Source organism: Chelmon rostratus, chromosome 11, assembly GCF_017976325.1.
Source record: "Chelmon rostratus isolate fCheRos1 chromosome 11, fCheRos1.pri, whole genome shotgun sequence".
In the NCBI taxonomy this organism is placed as follows: Eukaryota; Metazoa; Chordata; class Actinopteri; order Chaetodontiformes; family Chaetodontidae; genus Chelmon; species Chelmon rostratus.
In genome coordinates, this window is record NC_055668.1 from 15724482 (window position 1) to 15746301 (window position 21820).

General features: G+C 42.9%; 1 protein-coding gene across 1 annotated transcript in view; it reads left to right on the forward strand.

Annotated features, from left to right (window-relative positions):
• pcdh15a (protocadherin-related 15a) overlaps nucleotides 1-21820 on the forward strand; it is a 140950-nt gene that overhangs the window by 83518 nt on the left and 35612 nt on the right. Inside the window, exons 21-24 of the mRNA XM_041947023.1 lie at nucleotides 2243-2383; nucleotides 3526-3638; nucleotides 19748-19857; nucleotides 21171-21311. Coding sequence (XP_041802957.1) covers nucleotides 2243-2383; nucleotides 3526-3638; nucleotides 19748-19857; nucleotides 21171-21311 — 505 coding nt within the window. The remainder of the gene's footprint in view (nucleotides 1-2242; nucleotides 2384-3525; nucleotides 3639-19747; nucleotides 19858-21170; nucleotides 21312-21820) is intronic.

Consider the following 21820-nt stretch of genomic DNA (forward strand, 5'->3'; position numbering starts at 1 on the left):
TAAAAACACACACAAATGCGTGCACACACATTCTCACTCTCGATTACACGGGCTCACAAAAACCTGCACACACAAAGAAAGAAAGAGAGGAAGACACTCTGGTGCGTAGTCTTTATGTGACAAGCATGCAGATTTTGTCTGGAGGTTAAAATGGTGTCGACCACTCCTGCACCTATTCATGCTTTTGAGTGTGTACATTTTAGAAAAAGGCGTAGCTTCTATCCACCCTGGGAGAGATGATAATATCGTTTTTTAAAAAGCGATTATATTTTTGTCGCCGCCACTCAACCCCATAACGTAAATGTTAATCTCGACCTGAATGAGAGAGGAGATCACCATGGAGACAAAACGTTCCAATAAGAGGCTTTTTTTTTCTTTCAGTTGCGAGTGGAAAATAAAGTTTCTTTTTCTTCTGCAGTGTTGTTCATCAGAGCAGAGAAAGTTTGCTGTTTAAATCAGGCATTAATCATTTCACAACGCTACCAAATGAAATTGTGTTAATGCATTGGCTTTGCTGTTTTACACTCCCAGCTCCAGTTGTGGGTCTCTGAAGCGTCATTCAGAGCATCCCAGTGCTTCTGAGCTTGTTCTTTAATTCATGAACTGACTATTTTATACTAAAGAGAATTGGATTCTTAGAAAAGAAATACAAGCAAAACAAAAAGTATGTTTGAAAATAATCTTTCTTTAAAATGTTGCTCTAGGTTGCAATAAGAAAGAATTAGTATTCCCAAAGTGCTACAACCCAGATTCCATAAAGTTGGAATGCTGCGTAAAACATGAATAAAACATAATGTGACAATTTGCTAATCCTTTTTAACACATACTCAACTGAAAACAGTCCAAAAACAATATATCTAATGTTTGACCTCATCAGCTTCATTGATTTTTATAAATATCTGCTTATTCTGAATTTGATGCAACAACATGTTTCAAACAAGTTGGGACAGGAGCAACAAAAGACTGAGAAAGTTGTTGAACGCTCCAAAAACACCTGTTTGGAAATTTCCACAGGTAAACAGGTTCACTGGTGACAGGTGATGGTATCATGACTGGGTATGAAAGGAGCATCCTTGAAAGGACACATGATTGTATAAAGGGTGTTACTACATGGGCTCAGGATCAACAGTTTTACACAGCGTCCCAACTTGTTTTGGAATCGGGTTTGTTGTAAGAACTTTGTCAAATGCCAGCCTAGAAAAGGTGCCGTGCAGCAGAACATGTACGACGGGGACAGGCTGAGGTTTCTGGGCCACTGTGAGTTGCTGGAAAAAAAGGTACTTTTACAAATCTGAAAACACCGATCACACTGAAACTCAAGATACAGCTTTGAAAAGTATTGTGTTGTTACTGTGTTGAGTGAGGAAAATCATCTTATTATCCGACTTCCTTTATTGGTTTGCCTTCGTATGGCCCTGTTTTTGTAGGGCTAAGTAAGACATATTATGGGTTTCAAAAGGCAAACTGATGATACAAGTGGGGAGAACTAGAGGCTGACTGCTGTTATTGACTGCACTGTATGTTTAGCCTTGAGCAAAGCTCTTTTAACCATCTCCGCTGCAGAGACGCTGTAGCCACTGTATTAGATTCCTCTCTGGGAGGTGTTTTTTTATTAATGATCCTGTCCTGACATCTTTTCCATTACATGTTAGAAAACAAGTTGAAGAGCTTTTAGAGATGAGGCCCTTTTTTTCTGAGAATCCCCTTAGTGAATTCACTCAGATAGTTTTGTAACCTCTTAGAGACACATTTGTGTGAGTAAGCCTCCCGAGGGATCCACTGCTACTACAGGATTTACCTCTCTCTAGCCCCAGGTTTTACCCCGTCCCCAAGGAATAAAATCAGTTCAGGCAAGGGAACACAGCTGCAAAAAGCTTATTAAAAATAAGACTGAATTTGAAGTCCAAAGGGATGAAACTGGAATAAGATAAGCTATAGAGATGATTAGTAATCAGGAACCGTGATTAATCTTAATCAAAGGGTCATATTAAAGTCCAGGCTCTTGCTAATGAATGTAAGTGCGTTACTCTGGAGACGAGAGAGGTGAGTTTAATGGAGAAGTTTTTTATTGCAAATGAAAGGGAAGAGGCCTGAATCAATGAATAGCAGAGAGTTTACATCAGCTGTCTGATGAGGGGAGTGAGACATTAGGGTAATTTTTCAGGTTAAACAGAGAGAAGAGTCCAGATACTGTACGTGGATCGTTCTCAGATTGATATGTTCTTCCTTCTCCTTCCTCCAGGGTACGCCGGCCAGTTTTGTGCGCTACCGAGTGGACCTGGACAGGTCGCCGTACAGCGGGAGCATCTTTGATGTGGAGGAGGAGACCGGAAGAATCATCACAAAGGTCAACCTCAATGAAGAGCCCAGCGTCACCTTTAAGGTGAGGATATAGCACAAAGGGTGGAGGTTGGGGTGGTGGTCCAGCGAGCGTGTATGTGTGATAGTAAGATGTGTGTGCTTATAGTTGCCACAGTGATTATTATTGGACATTACAAGTCAAATAATCCTGACTTCAGTGCTCCACTCTGCTAAGAAAGTCGGACTTAATTTTTCTTGATTTTTGATAAAAAGGCAGATGTTAAACTTTTTTTCCAATAAATATGTGGTAAAAAATAAAATTGTCTTTCAACATTTGGCAAGTTGACCCGATAATGACGGTGGCGGCACTGACAAGTATAATTGATGATAATGCTATTATAATGGCAGTCATCATTATAATCTCATCCTGAACCCCAAACACAGAATCAGAGGGTTCTTTTACGCTGCAGAGACACCATCTACTTGTCATAGTTGATGCTTGCTGCTCTGCCTCGCGTGTTTTAGTGCTTGAGAGGATGGGATCAGCAGGCCAGATCAACTCTCCGAAGATCGAGTAACATTTTTAGGCCATTATTACCGTCAGTGCCAGTGATCATGTCATTGCTTCTCTTGTGTCTGTGGCCGGCGATATTGAGTTTTCTCATTGACTGAACAAATTCTCTTCTCGAAAGTGTTTATTTATTTATTTTTTAAGGTGACCTCACATAGGCACACCTGTAGTTGTGAGTGGTGGACCAGGTGTTCTGGGTTATTAGGTCCTAATGGGGATTTACGCTCTCATGTTGTCTGTCTGCCTCTATCTGTCTCCTTTATTCTCCTGTGTTTTCCATCTCTCTGTTTCTTTAAACATTGTGTGTGTTTATTCTCCTTCTGTCTATCTCCACCTCCCCCACTCCCCCCCTCTGCTTCCCCCAGGCCCCATTCTCCACAGTCTATGAATGTAGATCAATACATTCATACTCACTCTCTGGGAGCTTTGCAGGCTGTTCGCCAGATCCTGTTTTGCCAGGCTGTCTTTATTAGAATGCCGAACATGTCTGCATAAAAAAAAAAAAAGTGTCTGGCATCCTCAAAAAGGGAATTATTTGTGTAGTGAGTAGTAGTATGGTAAAAAAAAAAAAAAAAAACCCAAAAAACAAAATGTCATCCTTTTGTGCTTGCATTTGTGTGTTGCTCATGTGTGTGTTCTCTTGCCCACTGCAGCTGTTCGTGATAGCTTACGATGACGGGGAGCCGGTGAAGTCAAACAGTACTTTGGTGGAGATCACTGTCCTTCAGCCGTCACGCATCCCAATCTTCACTCAGGAAGAGTACAGGTATGTCTCCTTGACACGGCTGTTGATGCGTCTGCCCGTCAGTTCGCACATCAAAGGGCAGTTTTGGTCTGAAGTGCCAGACGGCGGGAAAAGGCTGGAGAAAGTGGACAAGGTGTGGTCAAATCTTCCATTCAACGTGTGTAGAACTTTGGTTAATATTTAATCACTATGTGAATTATATATCCTACCTTGAACTGCAGCAAATAGCCCTGAAGTCACTATTCCTTATGCTTTTGTTATCTTGCAACAGCGATAGCTATCTGCGCGTCGCTGTGCTCCCAACACTCGGCGAAGTGGCCCCGGTTTTGATTCTGTGTCTCCGTCTTTGTCATGCTCTCTTTTCTGAGCATGACTGATTAATGAGCTTTGAGAGTGAATATGCATTAGAGCTTGTGGGTAGATGCTGCAGATCATGCTGCTGTAAACCACACGTGTTTCTCTCTGTGGGCAAAGCAGGGCCTCTCTCTGAGTTTATTAAGAGTCTCCTTTGACAAGATTAAGTGTTTGGACTGAAGCTGGCACAGAGAGACGCAGGATGTGGGAGATGACTGCCACACATGCGATACAGGGCTCTGCTGGGCCGGGCCTGGGTGGAGTTTGTCTGTACTGATCTTACTGTTACTCAGGAGGAGGCCAAAAAGTCATTGATAATTAAAGATAAACATGGATTATTAACACTGCAGCTGAGGCTGCTTTGAAACATCTTCCATGTGCAGCGAGTACAAGCGTTAACAGTTGCATTCTGTCATGTTGTGCTGCAGCGGGTACCTGTCTGCAGTGTTCAGACGATCCTGGCCAGACTCTGACGCTTCGGGGTCTGGTGGCAAAGTTGCCTGGCACAATGCAGTGTCTGGAAGCTTAAAGCAAAGCTTGTTTTAAGTGGATTGATTTACTGGCTTGTATGTCAGTCAAAGTAGGGAGTCTTGGCAGACAATCCTCTGTAACAGAATTTGATATGCCTTTATGCATAAGACAGGGAGTGTAAGTCCTGCCCAGCCTGTCAACACATCATTTGAGGTGTGTGTGTGTGTGTCTTGTTTGTGCACAAGTATGTCTTTCTGCGGAACTTTTGTGAATGTGTGCCTGGTTGAGTGTGCATTCCCCTTCCACATGCATCCTTTATAATCCAGCACTTTGTGTGTGTGCTCACGTTCTCCTGTTGCTCAGCTTTATTCAGTGATTGATACACAGGCACAGCAGCGTAGCCGCTGAAAGGCCATTGATTAACACTTTGAGCGAGTGCTCCGTCTGACACACACACACACATGGAAGGTCGGGACCATAGGTGCAGACCTCTGTAGGGTTTCACATTGACAATGCCAGCCACACTCAGCGGCAGGCCTGCTGTAAAATGTGCACTGTGAAAGCATTAGCCAGGTGCTCGAGCCTCTCCTGCTGGACAAGGCGCTCTCCAGCGGAGACCGTCCAATCTGCTCACTCTGCGATGAACTGTCTCCTCGTTCCTCGCCTCTCTATCTCTCCCCGAGGAACCTTCTGAGCACAAATCACTCGCTAAATGTCTGCAGAAGATCTCGTCTGTCTCTGTGAAGGCAGTTAGTTATAGCAGCAATCAGGTAAGCTATGCCTACAGCTCCAGAGCACACAATTAAAACAACTCTGCAGGGCTTTGGCTGACTTAATGATTTCTGCTCCTGCTTTATGGTTGGTCCCCTCCATCTGTCAGAGGAAAATGAGGGGCTCCCAGTCATTGTTGGCTAAAATAAATGGCTCATGCCATAGTTGCTACTGTAGCAGCATGTTGCCACTTTCTTTTCTGAAGGTTTGAGCAAAACACATTGTGTTGTTTCTGTAGAAATACAAATGTTATGTTTGCAATTTCCCAATTTGTTTGGATTAGCCACTTGTGCAGGAAGTAATATCGTCACCAAAGCAGCTGACTCAGCTGATGTGAAAAGGTTACTTGTAGTGTCGAACTTTTTCAGCTCTGCAGCTTTACGCAGCTTTAAACCTCTGAGCTCGCTGTTTCAGTTCTCTAGACCGCATGTAGGCTGTATGAGCCTAACCGCCCTCATCAACCTCCCATTTGATACTGCAGGCAGCCATGCTGAGAGTACGCTACAGTACCTGCCGCAGCGTGAAGCTAGCACTGCATGGTGAATAACGTAAAAACAAAGAGGACGAGCGGCGGTAGGCCAAAAAAGAAATGAGCCCAGTGGAAAGGTCATGTCGCTCTGTATCTGCTGGATACATGTTAGCTATAACAGCTTGATAAGCCATTGGTATATTATGGCTGCCATCTGGGGTTTCTTTGTCTTCCTGACCCTGGTAGGGCTGAACGATTCTTGCTCAAACTTAACATTACAGTTTTCTCTCACGATTCATAGAAAAGAAGAATATTGAAAATAAATACCTATTGCATTCTTTTTTGTCTATATATCTTGACAGAAATACAACAAATTCTGTTACTGTGACTAGTATTTATATCTACTGCCACTACTTTTGCAGCAATCCAGTAGCATCACCTGCACAAATTGTAGCTCCCAAATAACCACAGAGTTGTATCAGCAACTCAACTGCGATCTGTTCCAGTTGACTCTGTTGATCGAAGCTAAATCTCCGGCCAGGTGATAAGTGATTGACTCTATAATCCCCTTGTGCCAATAGTTTATTGGTTTGGATTATCTGGTAGTTTTCAGGGGCCTGATAGCTTCATCAGCTGCTGCAACTCTGGCAAAACTTGAGCAAAGTATGTGTGCGTGACCGTCATCACATTTCTTTATTTTGACTGATTGTGTTGTTGTTTTTGTCTCTGAAGCCTTTTCTTCCCATTTTCTGTCTCTGGAGAAATGCAACGCTGGTAGAAATTAATAAGAGAGTGGTGAAAAGCTGAATGCAGGTGGCAAAAAAAACAAATCTCCAGGTGCGTTATGACATCTATATTATGCATTATGCTTATTATTGAGAAAAACAGTGATAATACATGTGCCTTATTTGCTCTTTTGACAGGCTGATGAACCCTCCTGTGTCAGGAACTCCTGAATTTTTATTTCGCTAAGTCATGCGCTGAATTTGCCTCATTGCTTGCTGACACAATTCAGAAAGTGGCACAAGCTGTCAGATCTTTCATATCAGATATAGGTGTCTGTGTTGTCCTCCTGAAATCAATTCAATTAGCATGACACAGTTCGATCCTATCAGCTATAAACCGTCTGAAATCCTCCTCCTGCCGCCTTGATATTCTACCTGCAGGCTTGTTCAGAAATGTTATTTACCGCATGGCATCAGATCTTGTGCAAATAGTCAACACTTCTCTGCTCAGGCTATTTCCCACAGCCCCTGAAAACTGCCACTCTGTTGTTAAGCCACTCTTGAAAAAAGAGTAATCTGAAGAGTTCACGAATGAAGAATTACAGGCCCATACAGGTAACACCCACTGGGCACCAGACAATTGTTTTGATGTTTTCCGGTCAGGCTTCGGGCGAGTCGATTGGACCCAGAGAGAAGTCAGTGCTCACCTGCAATCACCGACATTAGAGACCATAAACTAGGCCATAAATCTTGGTATACTCATGGACTCAGACCTAAATTCAAACATCCAACATTGCACACACCTTCCGGCTTGTCGAATGGCTTTTTTTTATTTCATATTAAATATGTGAATTAATTATAGCTAATGTGCATGAGTCCTTTTGTTAAACTGCTCTTAATGGCTCTTTTTCATGGAACTCACGGCACAACCCTTTGGGGAAGTCTTTAGCACTAAGCACATGGGAAGGGAAAGAATATTTACCCCCCCTCCGTTTGTGTGACTGGAGATGAGGAGGGTTAAGGTGCTATCTGGCACGCTCCCACTATGTGAATCCCCCCCTCTTGTACTGAGGCCACTTCTCTGGCCCGGTGTTGCGAACCCGCGGTCTGAGCAGTTTTCCGTGCTGCTTATCTCCCCCACAGCACTTCCCCTTCTAAATCTACTCTAAATCGCATGAGACTTTTGCCTCACCGCTTCTGAGTATGTCATTTCGCTCTCCTCCTCCTCCTCCGTTCACCCAAGCCCCCCCACATCCCCTGAGTTTTTCCTCTCAGCTTATATCGCTCTCTGTCAGCTTCTTTCTCACTTTGTCTTCCCTTTACTTCTCTCCTCACTGTACAGCCTATCATTTTCTCTTCAGCAAGGGGGTGAATTTCCTTCTGTGTGGGTATGTGTGGTTCTGTGTGCATGTGCTCGCACTTGAATTTGTGCATTCCTCCATAGAAAATTTTGTTCTCATTGTGGTCACTTGTCATGGATGACTGCATATTAAATCTGTGTTTTGGTATAGTACATTTTTATGTGACATGCATCATATAGTTCATTGTAAGAGGAAGGTGTTCGTAAGTTTGATAGACTTTCATAATACCCGTTATCTCTGCAACACCTTTCAAAAGTTGGTCTTTTCACTGATTGAAGAGGATATCATTTGGGAGGGAAATGTCACACCATTATTTATTCTCTCTTCAGTAGTTCAGTGTAGCAGCGGTGTCACAAACAGCAGATGTTGTGCCGTACCTGTCACATTAATATGCAGTCTGGCAATCCTGAGCACCATTATTGAGCGATGTTCTTACTTATACTGATAGCATAGTACACAATGTCAACATTGAGTATTACCACGATCAACAACATGCTGTCACTACTTGCGCTTGCCGCCCCACTAATTATGCAATTAGCGACAGTATGCTGAAATTGTTGTGCAGGCATTTTGTTTGGCGCTCCATGCGTGCATGCACATAAAAAAAAAGAAATTTTCTCTCTTTCAGCATATAATCTTAAAGGTGCCTTTTGTGTGGAATAGAGGTATTTTTTCTCAGCCTTGAGACGTAGCCTTTTCCCCACTCCTCCATTAGACATTGTTACTTTGGCCATTAATGTGAATGTCAGTGGCAATAGCTCAAACTGTGGAACAGTACGTCTCTTTTCTGCAGTTTCTTGACTTTTACGGACCACAGAGACTGCCCGTGTAAATTTTCTGTGGATGTCTGACCACAGCGTTACCATTGATTTAATGTTCTCAGCAGTCCGACTTACAAATTGCTGCACAATACCTGAAGTAGATGGATATCCCGTAGCCAGCCACAGTGGACACCAGCACCATTAGCCACGAATCAAAAAGCAATACATTACTCATCAAATTAAAGGAAGAAAATGTACTCCACCAATCCATCCTGGGTCACTTTAGAGGAATTAAAAAGACTGCAGCTCAAACCTGCACCCTCCATCAATAGTAGCTGACATCTGGAGGAAAATAGCATCATCGTTTTCAGAGAAAACAAATCCATGTCACATTTCCAATTCAGACAAGGCTGTAATTCTTACATAATTAGGCAGATGACATGCTTTCATAGCATACAGCTCTTTTATTGGCAGCCCACTTTCAGCGTTTGTTTCGCCAGACGTGTATACGAGTGATTGAGGTGCTCACAGCCGAGTCATCTGCGCTCATTGCCAGGCATTTAAAGGGTTAGCTGTAAACCCAGCAGAGTGCTCTCCCACACAATGTCATCACGCCTCACTGCAAACCTATATTTAAAAAAGCAGTCTCAACCCTCTCTGTTTCCATCCATCCACCTATCTATCACTCTATCCTTCCTCCTCTGAGTCACAGCTAGATGGTGTGGAGCGCTTTTTATGCTTCTGAAGGGCATGATTGATTTTTAGCCACAGGTTTGAATCTGCTGCCCTGAGCCTTGAACCTCTAAGCACCAGGAGCGCACTGACCTTTCACTCGTCTCTGCTAAGTAGGCAGGCATCACTTGGCTGTCTAACAGACGCCAAGTCACACTCATTGCACACATCCCAAATATCAGCTAAAGGTCGTTGCCGAAAGACAGGGAAGAAAAGCAGTGTGACCTATCATTAAACTAACTAATAATTATCAGTGTACATACCAAACCAACAGTGCATATGTGCATGGTGCTGAATAATTATGTTGCTTGCGTTTGGATTTCTGAAGTGTTTGGTCAGCTATTTCCAGCTTGAAGGGTCAGCTGTCACATTATGCTGAGTGATGGTGAAGCAGGGCATTATTGTGTAAGCTCTGGTACAAATGAAAGTGCCTCTCTCACGTCTTGACATGCCTGCAAGTTATTTTTCCTCTGTAATTTCCCTAATTTTAACAGAACAAAGGATGATAAGCAGCACAACAGAGGGGCTGGAGGGGCAAGCGCAATGACAAGCACGCCACTTTACTTGAATGTGAACACATTTAACAGTGAAGAGGGCAACATAATTCAGCTCTTCCTGTCCTCCAATGACCTGCAGTCACACTGAGATGACTGACAAAGAGACAAAATGGAACATTTTGATCTGTCTGGCCAGACAAGGGAACATATAAAACTAAAAGGATGACATTAACTGGAAATAGTTTATAGTTTAGTCAGTTTAACCAACAATATTACTTTGCTATGCATGCATTTAAGAACAGAAGTCACATTTGATAGCATACATTAGGTTTTAAGCTCTTTTGCACTTGAAAATGACAGCTATGAACATCATCAAGTGACCAAATAAAGGTCAAATTAAGTGGATTGGGGAAGCATAACTCAACCCTGTGCACCTAAGGGCATATTCATGTCACATCAGATTTATTGTAATTACAGGTTTCCAACATCTAAACAGCCTTCATGTCCACATCAAAGTCATAGTTACAACTGGGGAAACTCAGATTTCTCTGAATGCTCCGATTCATCCCACTTGACACTTAATAATACTGCAGTGCAACAAATATTAATGCCTTGCATCAGCATCCTTGGTTCAGTGTAATTAAACTCGAACGTAAAGTAGATGTTGTTATGTTGTCAATACACAGTCTTTTAACCCTCACATGACCTTCCATGCAACCACCTTAATGACATCCATCCCCTTACACATAAGACAAAAGAGGACCTGTGAGTGGGCTCTCACTGGAAACATTCAAAAAGGGGGTCTGTAATTTGTGGTGGCCTGTCCAGCACACGATTTCTGTTACTGATATTTCCTGCAGCATTCTGCTAGTTAGAGAGGTACTGATGGCCTCCTGAAGGTGAGTCCCCCAGCTGTTGGTAGAGTAGATAATTTGGGCAGGAGCAGTAAATTGACAGTAAAACATGCAGGATGGCATCAGCGCATACATTGGACAGCGTGATATCACATTGCAGGCCTCAGAGGCTGCACCGAACTCGTCCACCAGCGTTCAGCAGACATCCACTGGCCGGGTCTCCTCTGGGCTACTAAACGAGCCAGTGGATGATATGTGAAGTGATGTCTTGTGGGCTGACATGGCTAAGCTGGCACAGAGTGCTCCCACTGTCTGGCAGCGCAGTAAATGTTGTTTCTCCGGCTTTGTTAATGTTTTCCATCTTGCCCTCCAGAAGATGTTTGATTGAAGCCTCTGTCTTTCTCGTGGAACTCAGAAAAATGGCTCACTGTGAATACAACAGAAATTCTGGGTCTGTTGTGGCAAGATAAGTGATCAGAGGAATAGCTGAGGGAGGAACATGATCAGACGAGGGGTTGTAAACACTTTTTTTTTTTCTTGTTTTACTGAACATGATAGCTTAACGTGAATGCTTGCTTAAGCATTACTTCGTGTCGGAGGTGTTGGATTTCCAGGATGTTTGTTAGCACCAGAGAGTTTTTTTTTTCGTTCTTTTTTGCTAAATCCTCTTAGCAAGTATGAGTCAGCAGCTCATAAACAGTCTGTGCTAATATCTGCTAGTGTTGAATTTGGTTTACAACAGAGGGAGCATTTGCTGGAGGAGGTGATGAATTGTTCAAATTTTAGGAATTTGAGGAAGCCTCGATTTGTATAGATAAAATGTATAATAATAGTTTTGAATTGAAGTAGCTCGGGATAATGTTGTGTTTGGAAGCTTCGGGGCTTTCATATTATCATAAGCTGTGCAATGCTGGGAAGCTGAATGACAAATATACACTTAATGCATTAAAAAAAATCCCCTTTTAGATGAGCATGCAGAGTAATTTTGAAATGGCCCCCATCTCCTTTATTAACAGGGCCATTGCCTTGTGCTGGTGTCTCAACAATTATGGAATATCTTAAAATACAGCGCCAGTGGAAATTTCCACAGCAGTTGCTGAAATAAGTTCTCCATCTACCAAACCCCTCCTCATATTGCACAGTTTAGCTGGACGTTAGTCACTTATAAAGAGTATATTACCATATTCGCATTTAAATAAGTTGCTCCTTTTTTCTTTAACATTAACGCTTAAGTGATGCAGACATAGATTTCCTCTCAAAGTAGACTTGTGAAATGTATTAATGAGATACAGTATTTGGCAGTGAGGTATGAGCTATGTAGTTTCAAACAGGCTAGCATGCTCTGCTGTGAAAGAGTTGGTGGTACTGCTGATCACACCAGGAAGCAACATGGCCTGCAGCCGCCACTTCCAGCAGGAGAAAGGCAAAGAAGGTAGCCACAATAAGAGGGTAATTCAAGAATGAAGTAGAAAAGCAGTAAAATGCAGTATTCTTTATTGTTGTTGCAAGCATGTGCACATATTTACAACCATAAATGCATCCACAGTCGAGCCTGTCTGCCATGTTTTTGCTCCTGGAATGTTTGGAGTTAAACGGTGAGTTCGCCTGCAGCACAAAAAAACACATTTTCACTTATTCTTAGTGGCATCTCTGTGCAGGTAGCTTCGGTTTCGTGTGCTGAGGTTTTGGGTTGATGTGCCTTCAGATTTCTGCCGCCACCACCATACATCACAGAAACAATGTCCCTGTTTCTCCGACTAATCCACAGACCTCACTGTGGACAGATCTCACTGGAACTATCTGCTTTTGTTGGATGAAAATGGCCTCGCCCGTGCACATACGAGGCTCGCCCTGCACTCTGATAGCGTGCGCACTCAAAACCAACACATAAAGAGCTTTCCACACATCACGCCAGAAGCAGTAAGACCTTTTGTGACAGACAGATTTTGTTTTTCATCTACCATCACACTTTGCTCTGTATTATAATGTAGATGGAGTATTTGAATTTCAATAGCAGTTTTGTATTTCAGTGGGCTGCACGGCGCTCTTGTGGAGGATGTGTGCTCCTGCATCTTTTATGATGTGTTAATCCAATTTAATCTGTACTTTCTGACAGTTGACATTAATGGTGTAACCTTTATGCCACTGTGTCGTTGTGGCCTAGTCAGATGTTGCACTCACAGTTGTTGGTTATTTTCTCGACGGTGGCAGCAGCATATTATATATTCTAGGTAAAGAATTGACTCTTGGCAAATGAATTAGCTTTGTAATACCCCTGCTGTTAAACCCTGCACTATTTTCTAAAACCTTTTGAATAGCTTGACTGGTTGCAGGATGTCATAATAGCTCTTTTTATCTGTTTCGTGTTTGCCTCTCTCTTCTTCACTCCGTCGTCCCTCTTCGGTCTTGCCAAACATAACCTACAATCTTTGAAGTTCACCCTTCAGTCAATAACACACTACAGCTCAAATAATATCACATTAAATCAAGGATGGTGCACTTTTCATCTCAGGGTGAACCTTGATTTCAATGGAGTGCAATGTTTGAAAAAGGAGGATATATTGTAAATAGATTTATAAGGAGCCAGTTTCACGGTATGAAAAGCAACGTCTGTCGTTCTATCATAGAGTCGATTTGCATTTTTGGAACTATTGCACACATGATACAGTATTTACAGATGGTTCTGGCATTACAACACAGTGTCCAACATCTGGAACTGGGATGTTGTGATTAAATGCAAAACTGAAGAATTCAGACAGTCATTTTCATATTCATTTAGAGCACGCTAATGAAATTTGAAAACCTTTAATAAGATTCAGGTTAAAAGGCTATTTCCTGTGTAAATCATGCTGTGTGACTGAGCTGACTTTGCCTTGGCTGTCAAAATCACTTAGAACCGTGTTTTTAATACAGAACATGAGCTTTAGATTCACAGCAGCGTTTTTTTTTTTTTTTTTTTCCCTTTTCGTCTGCTCCTGTTCGTCGAGGAGCTGAAATGCATTCCCTATGTGCAATTAGGTTCAAGTCAGAGGAGCCTCGGCTTGTCGCTCTCTGAATTTGCTTCCAGGCAGGAACAAACAAGTTAACACCAGGGTGACATAACAGCTAGCTAGCAAACTCCCATGCACATATCCACCTCAACAGTCATCGAATTAGCCTGATTCATAATTGCCGAACAAAATGTTCAGCGTAATACCAGCAGTCAGGCAGAAATGTGCTGCAACACATTTGCAAGAACGTATTTATGGGCTTTCGCACGCTGCTCATGATGATGTTTGGGAGCGAGTGCATTGCAGTTAACTGTGTGATGTCTGCCTTTGTCGTGGTGGGAGACCTTTATGCAGCACGGCGTCCACACACCCACCAGAAGAACACAAACTTGCACCCTGTGAGGTCACTCCTTGTACCTCCCGGCGCGTCCATCGCTGCTTGTTCACTCGGTGATGCAACGCACGAATAGAGAGGCGAGGCGAGGTAGAAAGGGAGTCGACACGGTAACAGCGGCCCCTGTGGCGCACGACGAGGTGTATACGCCTCTGCCTTGTCTCGTAAGCATCACTCCGCCATTGGCCCTGGGGCAGAGCGCTCGCTGACACCTGTGTGCCGCCCGCGCCTCTCAGTGGCGTTCCATTCACCCTCTCTCATGTTGACACCGGGACTCTCTGCTGCTGCCTGTAGACATGTCAGCATCTTCCCCTTCTCTTTATCTCTCTGTGTCTCTCTCTCTGGATGGGATTTTATTTGCTCATCTGAATATGAAAGGAATGAAACGTGGCTTTGGCCCTGCTCAGTAGCACATGGTATTGCATTATGCATAATTGACTCTCTGAATTTGGGTACTGCTTGACTGTTGAATTCACAACTTATTTACCTTTTTTGGTATCTTCAAGTGTCTGCATATCAGCCAGCTCATAACTACCCCTGTTTAATTACTGGATATTATCAGAAGGCTTGTGCTCGAGTAGCTTTTTACTGCGCTGTGACATTTTATGCGCCTATAGTACATCCTTTTGTCTGCCCTTCCATCTGTCTATCTACCTATCAGTATCTGCTGTATCTAACCTTTCTCTCATCCTTTCTGTCTACTTGTGGATACACCTTTATACTAATCTGCACACTTCAAACACCTTCACACACACACACACACACACACACACCCCCCCCTTGGCATTTCTCCTCAGCGTACAACCCTCAGGCAGAGCCACTTTGTAGGGAAGTGATAACATGTCAGTTCCGCCTCTTCCTGGCAATCACACCGTGCAGCCCGGCGCTAGTTCCACACATGCTTTCATACCGAACTCACACTAGAAGAACAACCTGAGGAAAATGGATGAATGGGTCAGTGCCGGCTACACCAGACCGGAGTTTATCCACAGCTGAGCGCGCCAAGAAAACGTAGTGTTTTGAAATATTTTGGGAAATTTCCAGAATTTTTTCTTAGGTATGAACAAAAATGACTGTCATACCCCCTTGACCTCCACCCATCATGGACCAGTTTACCTAGAAAACCATTTTTGTGCCTCCACACTGGTGAAAGCCGTGGCCAGAGGTATTATATTTTTTGGGGTTGTATGTCCATCCGTTCCATTCAAGTGAACATGATACTGTATCTCAGAAGCGCCTTGATTTCTTCAAATTTGGCACAAACACCCACTTGGACTCAAAGATGAACTGATTAGATTTTAGTGGTCAAGGGTCAAAGATCAGTCTCACTCAACTTCTTATATTCATAATGGTCTGAAAAATCACTTTTATGGCCATTATCCAACACCATAACTCAGGAACCGAAGGGAAGATTGTGACCATATTTCACATTTGGTCAGATACCGAATTGGTGACACTCATTGTGGGTGTCTGTCCACCTTGAAAATGTGCTGACTGCAGAGATCTGCTGGGTGGAAGATGTGTGTGAAGCATCCATGCTTACGATCTGTAGCTTCTTTGCAGCGACATCCATTGTAGTCCACCACAGGCTCATTGGTTCTGCTGTTGTTCTTTAGGTGATTGTTGTTGCACCATGTGATGAAGCTCTCTATCAGACCTCTGTACTCGTCTGTGAAAGTAGTCTTGAAATGAAGACAACATGTTTCTCTCTGGAAATTATTCACTGGAATTATGCAATTCAATATAGTGATAACTTCAATTTCACCAACAAACACTTAATAGCTTTTATTATTTGGACAGACATGGATGTAAACTGCAACTTGACCGGTTGGTGGAGGCAAACAACCACAAGGTTGTAATTCTGTGTTAGCATCTGACTTCATGCCGTGCTGTTCCCTGCATGTGTTATGCTACGTCTGCTAATTGGAAACTCCACAGTGTGAAGTTCTTTTTACTCTTGGGTGACATCGTTGTGCGTTAATTTTGCCCACAAATGGAGTGGAACAAGTGACCTTATATTCCAATGTGGAGGCACCAGTTGTGCTAATGATCCAATCTCATGAATGCACACCTCCTCACGAACAGGTGGCTTGTGTCAGAGTGACACAAGCAATTCAAGTTCGTGCTGTCAAGAAAGTTTGGTGAATTTGACCCGAAGTAGGTCTCATCAGGATCTAAGTTTAGGATAACAACATGAAAATGTTCCTGCATGAGGCCTATTACCCTTTTATTACATGAATTTGGTGTCTCAGAGGCTAATGTCACAATTTATGGGTCTGGAAGAGATTTTGAAATCATCGCTAACAAACAGCAAGGCTCAGAAAGAAGTATTTGCTCAGGCTCACACTTTGGTTGCACAAAACTACCATGAAGGGGTGAGCAGAAAACCCAGCTCCAGGCCTTGTGAATGTGACACATGAGGCTGATGCTACCTTGCACTTGTGTTAAACGGTGGGCACATTTTAAGTATATGTGCATACAGCAGGCAGTAGTAACAGCAGGACTGACAAAGAGGGTTTCTTTCATAATCATGTAATGCTTTGACCAACCCCAGTACTTGACCTTTTGAGCATTAATCTGGTTTAAATAGTCACACACCAGCTGAATCTGTGGTCACTGGCATGCATTATAAACAGGGTTTGTTTGTGAAACATGTATTAGTCTCATCCAATCAATGAGATCCCCACTTCTGGGCTGTTCTCCAGAACAGACATGAGATTGCTGAAAAGCGTGCTAAAATTGAAGGCACATACATTTAGTGATAACTGTTGTGTCACCCTTGGTTCCAATGAATGGCTCATTTATGTGACTGATTTAGAGCCCCCCGACTAACAGTCGTTCAAGGGCTCGCCTCTGTGTTTTTGTCAGCCTGTTCCCGGGCCAAACAGGTAATCTACTTATGTGACGGCCACATTAATGAATTGGATCCCATCGCTGCGGAGCATGGTGTGGCTTCGTGCTCCTGGATGCCACAGAGATGGCAATTATTCAGTGACAGCCCACCGGCGCACCTGGAGGGAAATTGAACATTTAGTCATTTAGTATTATCAATAACAGCACTGTATGTTTCATGAAAGGCTTTGTGAGCACATGCAGCTCAGTCATTTCATCGCAGCACAAGCTCAACAATATTGTCTCTCGGGATGGCATGCTATATCATCCTCTACCCAGGAAAGTGGCTCATATTTTCCAGAATTATTCTCAACCCGAGATGTCCTTGGGGAATGTTTGTCTCCAGAGATAGTAACTGTAGCCCCCAGGATGGATAGACAGATTTTTTTCACTCAGTGTCCTTCAAGAACGTACTGTTTGAACCTTTGTTTGCCTCTGAAACTTTGCAATATATTCTATGGTGACTGTTATACCTGCCAACTGTCTAAAAAGTTACCGACTTTGTTGTCATACTCCAGGGAGCGGCAAAGACAGTGTCATTTATTTTCTAAACACATGTGCATCCTTTCAGGAAATGAACTTCTCGGTTTCTGTGCGAATTAATTTCATCCTGCTCTTCATCTTCACCCCTGGCAAATTGGTCCAGTCGTCCTTGTGGAAACTCTCACAGCTGCAGTCCCATAAAGGGGGAGTTGCTTCATAAAATAACAATCAACCCAGAAGGGAAACTTTGGACGATTTTAGTATTCATGCCGTAGAATGTGTTGGAAGGGAGGGGTCAGCGAAGACGAGAGATGAAAGAATTCAATTACGTGCTATAAAGTTGGAGGTGTGTAATCTTTGTTTGTCAAGATGGGGTCTGCTCCTAAAAATACCCTTTAACACCGCATAGAATATGACTGATTATGGTGTGATATGGTTAAGCCGCAGTGAATAACAATAATCCCATTTTTAATGAAAAAACACCAGAGAAGGCATAACCACCGTGCACAGCTGAACGCGTACGCAAACTCCTCACATGTGGAGATGAGAGAATAAGTGAGAGAGCAGTCACAGTATCACAAGAGGGTGTCGCAGTGGGATGACATTATCAGCTTAAATCAGGCCTCACCGACACACCACCAAGACAGGGTGCTGCTGCTATTTATGGCAGCTGTAATTTCTGTGGAGAGTGGTGACAATCATATCTGCTGGATATGATTACCCACTTGTAAGCCTGATAGTTAGCTGTTACAAAGTCTCACTTATCGAGGGGGAAAAAAAACACTCAAATCCGTTCGTAGAACAATTCATGCTGCATTTACTGTCAAATCTTTTTTGGACACTTTTAAAAAAGCAGTTGCATTTTGGATGAAAAGGCCTTTTGCTCAAACTTGCTCGAAGATCATCACATTCAAAGCAATTGAAAAATTACTAAAATTGTGAGCGAGTAAAATATCAGTTGTGGATTTAAACTCCAAACTTTCAAAAAAAAAAAGAAGCATGTTTATGATTTTACCCATTTTCAATTCTGCTTTGAGAGCAGCTTGTCCTGGTCCCGTTTTGCTCCAGCAGCTTCCTCCAGCTCCTCCTGGTGAAAACCCCAGCGCTCTCAAGAAGGTGAAAGATCTAATTCTTCCATAATATACAGGGTCTGCCCCGGCGCCTCCTCCCAGGCGGTCGTTTCCGAACACCCCCCGAGAAGGAAGCAGTCAGGAGGGCTCCTCGCTAAGAGCCCAAACAACCTCAGCTGGTTACCCTCAATACAAAGGAGCAGCAGCTCGATACAGAGGTTTCCTTGAGTCGCTGAGCTCCTTGCTTTATCACATCGAGAGAGGCCAGCCACCCTGCGGAGAAACCTCATCTCAGCCGCTTGAATCGTCAATCTCGTTCTCGCGGTCACTACCCGGAGCTCGCGGCCATAGCGGAGAGTGGAAGCAAAGGCTGAGCAGAAAAATGAGAGCTTTGCTTCCCAGCTCAGCTCTCTCCTTACATCCATGCTCGGATTAAAGCCAGTGTTACTGCAGCTGATGCACCTAACCCGCAGTCTGTGTTCTTATCCTCACTGCTAAGTTACTAGTGGGTATGTGGGGAGATTTGGCAGCCGTCAAAGCAGTTGTGGGGTGATTTATTTATAAGTCATATTTCTTTTCCCAAACTGCATTGTGCTCCCTCGGAGTGAAATCGTTTACTTATTCATTTACCAGTGAGGAAAAAAAGCATGTGCTGCATTGTTATCTGGAGGCTGGAGCGAAGTGAACCTTAAAACTACAGAAAGAAATGACAAAGTAATCAAGCGAAGCAAAATAATTGGTAGAATAGGTGGCTGTTGTTGAACGGCTTCATTGAGATGTTATTAATTATGTCTTTTTTTTTTTTTACTTACATCTTATTCAAAGCAGAATACAAGAGCAGAAAAAGAGCAAGAATACACACTCAGTAATAATCCTTAACAACATGATTCCCACTCAAACAGAATTCTTAAGAGTGGAAAAAATGCTAATAAAGTTATATATGGGAAACCTCAGTGCTGTGCAGAAGCTGTGCCTCTGGTGGATTCTTTACCACAATATTAAAAAATTATCATAAAAATAGTTCAATTACTTACACACTCGCAGTAATCAATTCTGTTCAAATTCTTTTCATGCATTAAGTGGGAATCCAGTGATTAAACTGACTTAATCAGTTTGAATTTATTCCAAACATTATATTTTTTATTACAATATACGTAGATATACTGTAGCTTTTATGACAACTTTTGTGTTCATCTTAACCTTTTTATGCTGGACTTTTGTTGTTGGACCGTCTGCCACTGTGTCGATCAGCTGCATTGAGTCTTAGTTCCGTTTGTGTAATGATTTGTGTTCCATGTCTTTCCAGGTATCCTCCAGTTAGCGAGCTGGCTCCGCTTGGCACCCCAGTGGGGACGATTCTGGCTGCTGCTATCAATCAAACCATCTTCTACTCCATTGTGGCCGGAAATGAACTAGGTACTGCAGATCACATACAGTCCCATGCATCAGTTAACCCTGCAGTCCACATCTGCATGAATGTTTTTTACTTTGCAATACAATAGATTTTTTTTCCCCCAACACTCCTGCTAAACACACATGCGCTGTGTTTGAAGTCCAAAGTGTCTCTGGTTTGTATTTATTTTTCCATGCGAAGAAAAGATGCTGTTGTGCCTGTGTGTCACTTTCTCTGACAGCCGCAGATGTCCACAAACCAGATTTCCATCACAGTAAAGAAGAAAATGCTGTTTTTACTAACATCAAATTATGTGCAAACGGATCTTAAAGTACTCCTGAAAAAGCTCTCACATTATTTTGATAATTGTGGGATGCATGCCATCGCCATAGGTACTGTTTTTCCCATCTTTGTCTAGAAGTAGTGAGAGAATTTTGCAGCCTTAGATGGCTTTTCACACCTGTTGGCAATGTCTGAAGAGCATAATTACACCCTGGGAGAGAGAGAGAGAGCACCAGACAGGTGTGAGGTTAGCTCAGGTGTTTAAGCTGAAAGTAGGAGGCATACCTGTCAGCTGGAGAGAGGGACAAGTGGGAAGGAATCTGTCAGTCAGGAGCCCCTTCTCGCCGTGCACCTCAAGTGCTCCTGCAGTGATCTATGTCATGTGGAAATAGGAGCTGGAGTCACTTTTTCTTAGATGCTCCTGGAAATTGCAGGCTCAAGGCCTAGAGTTCCATAAATCTACCTCCAGGCTCTGAGCAGTAATATTCTCAGGGAAGGCAAAAGCGTTCTGAAGCATGACCTTTTTACATAGTCACAAAGGAGTGAGGGTCTTTCCGTGCCATTGAAAGTTGTTGAAACATCGGATGTATTTCTGTGAGATTTACTCTGTCAGTGCTCCAACTGAACAGTCATTTAGCTGCAAAATCTATCCAGCATAGAATTTAAACAGTTTTTGTCATTTCCTTATTTCCTTGTGTGCTGCCACTCACTACTACCTGTTGTTTTTAAGTATTCTATAGCACATGTTTGAAGATTAACACCTGTTTTGGCATGCAGATACTTAAACTCGACGTTGTTGCATCTTAAGGACCAATTGGCCACAAGGGAAGATTCTGTGAATATAAATGAATTGTTAAACCTACAGAGTGGCTTTTAAATGTTGATGTAAAGGTGTGTATAGTGCCAAGAGTGCATGCACAGCTAGTGCATGTGTGTCTGATCAGAAGTCTGTGTAACTGTACATCTAACCAGTGCTTCCATCCATTCTGTTACATGTGTCTTAATTTAGTCCTTTTCCCAGCTTTTCATGTGCTGTGATTATGTTTGCTTCCAGGTCATTTTCAGGTGAACAGCAGCACGGGCGTCATCTCCACAGCTAAACCCCTGGATTATGAAAATGTGACCACCTACGTCCTCCGGGTCCAGGCAGACTCTATGGTGGTTGTCATGTCCAACCTGCGTGTGCCTTCTAAAAGTAAGCAACAGCAGCCAATAAACGGCTGAATGTGGAGGTTGAGTTGTGTCGTAGGCAGGGATGAAAATACGGTGCATGTAATTCCAGGTGTTGCATTTATATTTAATCGTAATCCCTCACCGTGACAGATTCTGATTGAATACAGTAGAAATTCTATCGCATCTTATTTTTACCCTTCATATTTATTTTCATGTTTGCCACAGAGCTGTTCTGCATTGTATGTTTGCACGTATGTGTTGATTATTACCTGCTTAATTCCGCCACACTAAAGAAAACTCACAGAAATATTGAACATGCTGTCTCGCTGCCTCGAAGGCGCACATCGGCAACATCAGCTGTGCCGTTAAAATGACAGCAAAAGCACAGTCTGCATCAGAAACTCCATGAACGTGTCATTACACGACTTGGACATATGAAATCTATTTGTGCCACCGATGCTGTTAGGCTGCAAGTTTGGATCAGAGCAAGATAAACATTGTGACATAGTGTACTTTTATGCTTTATGCACT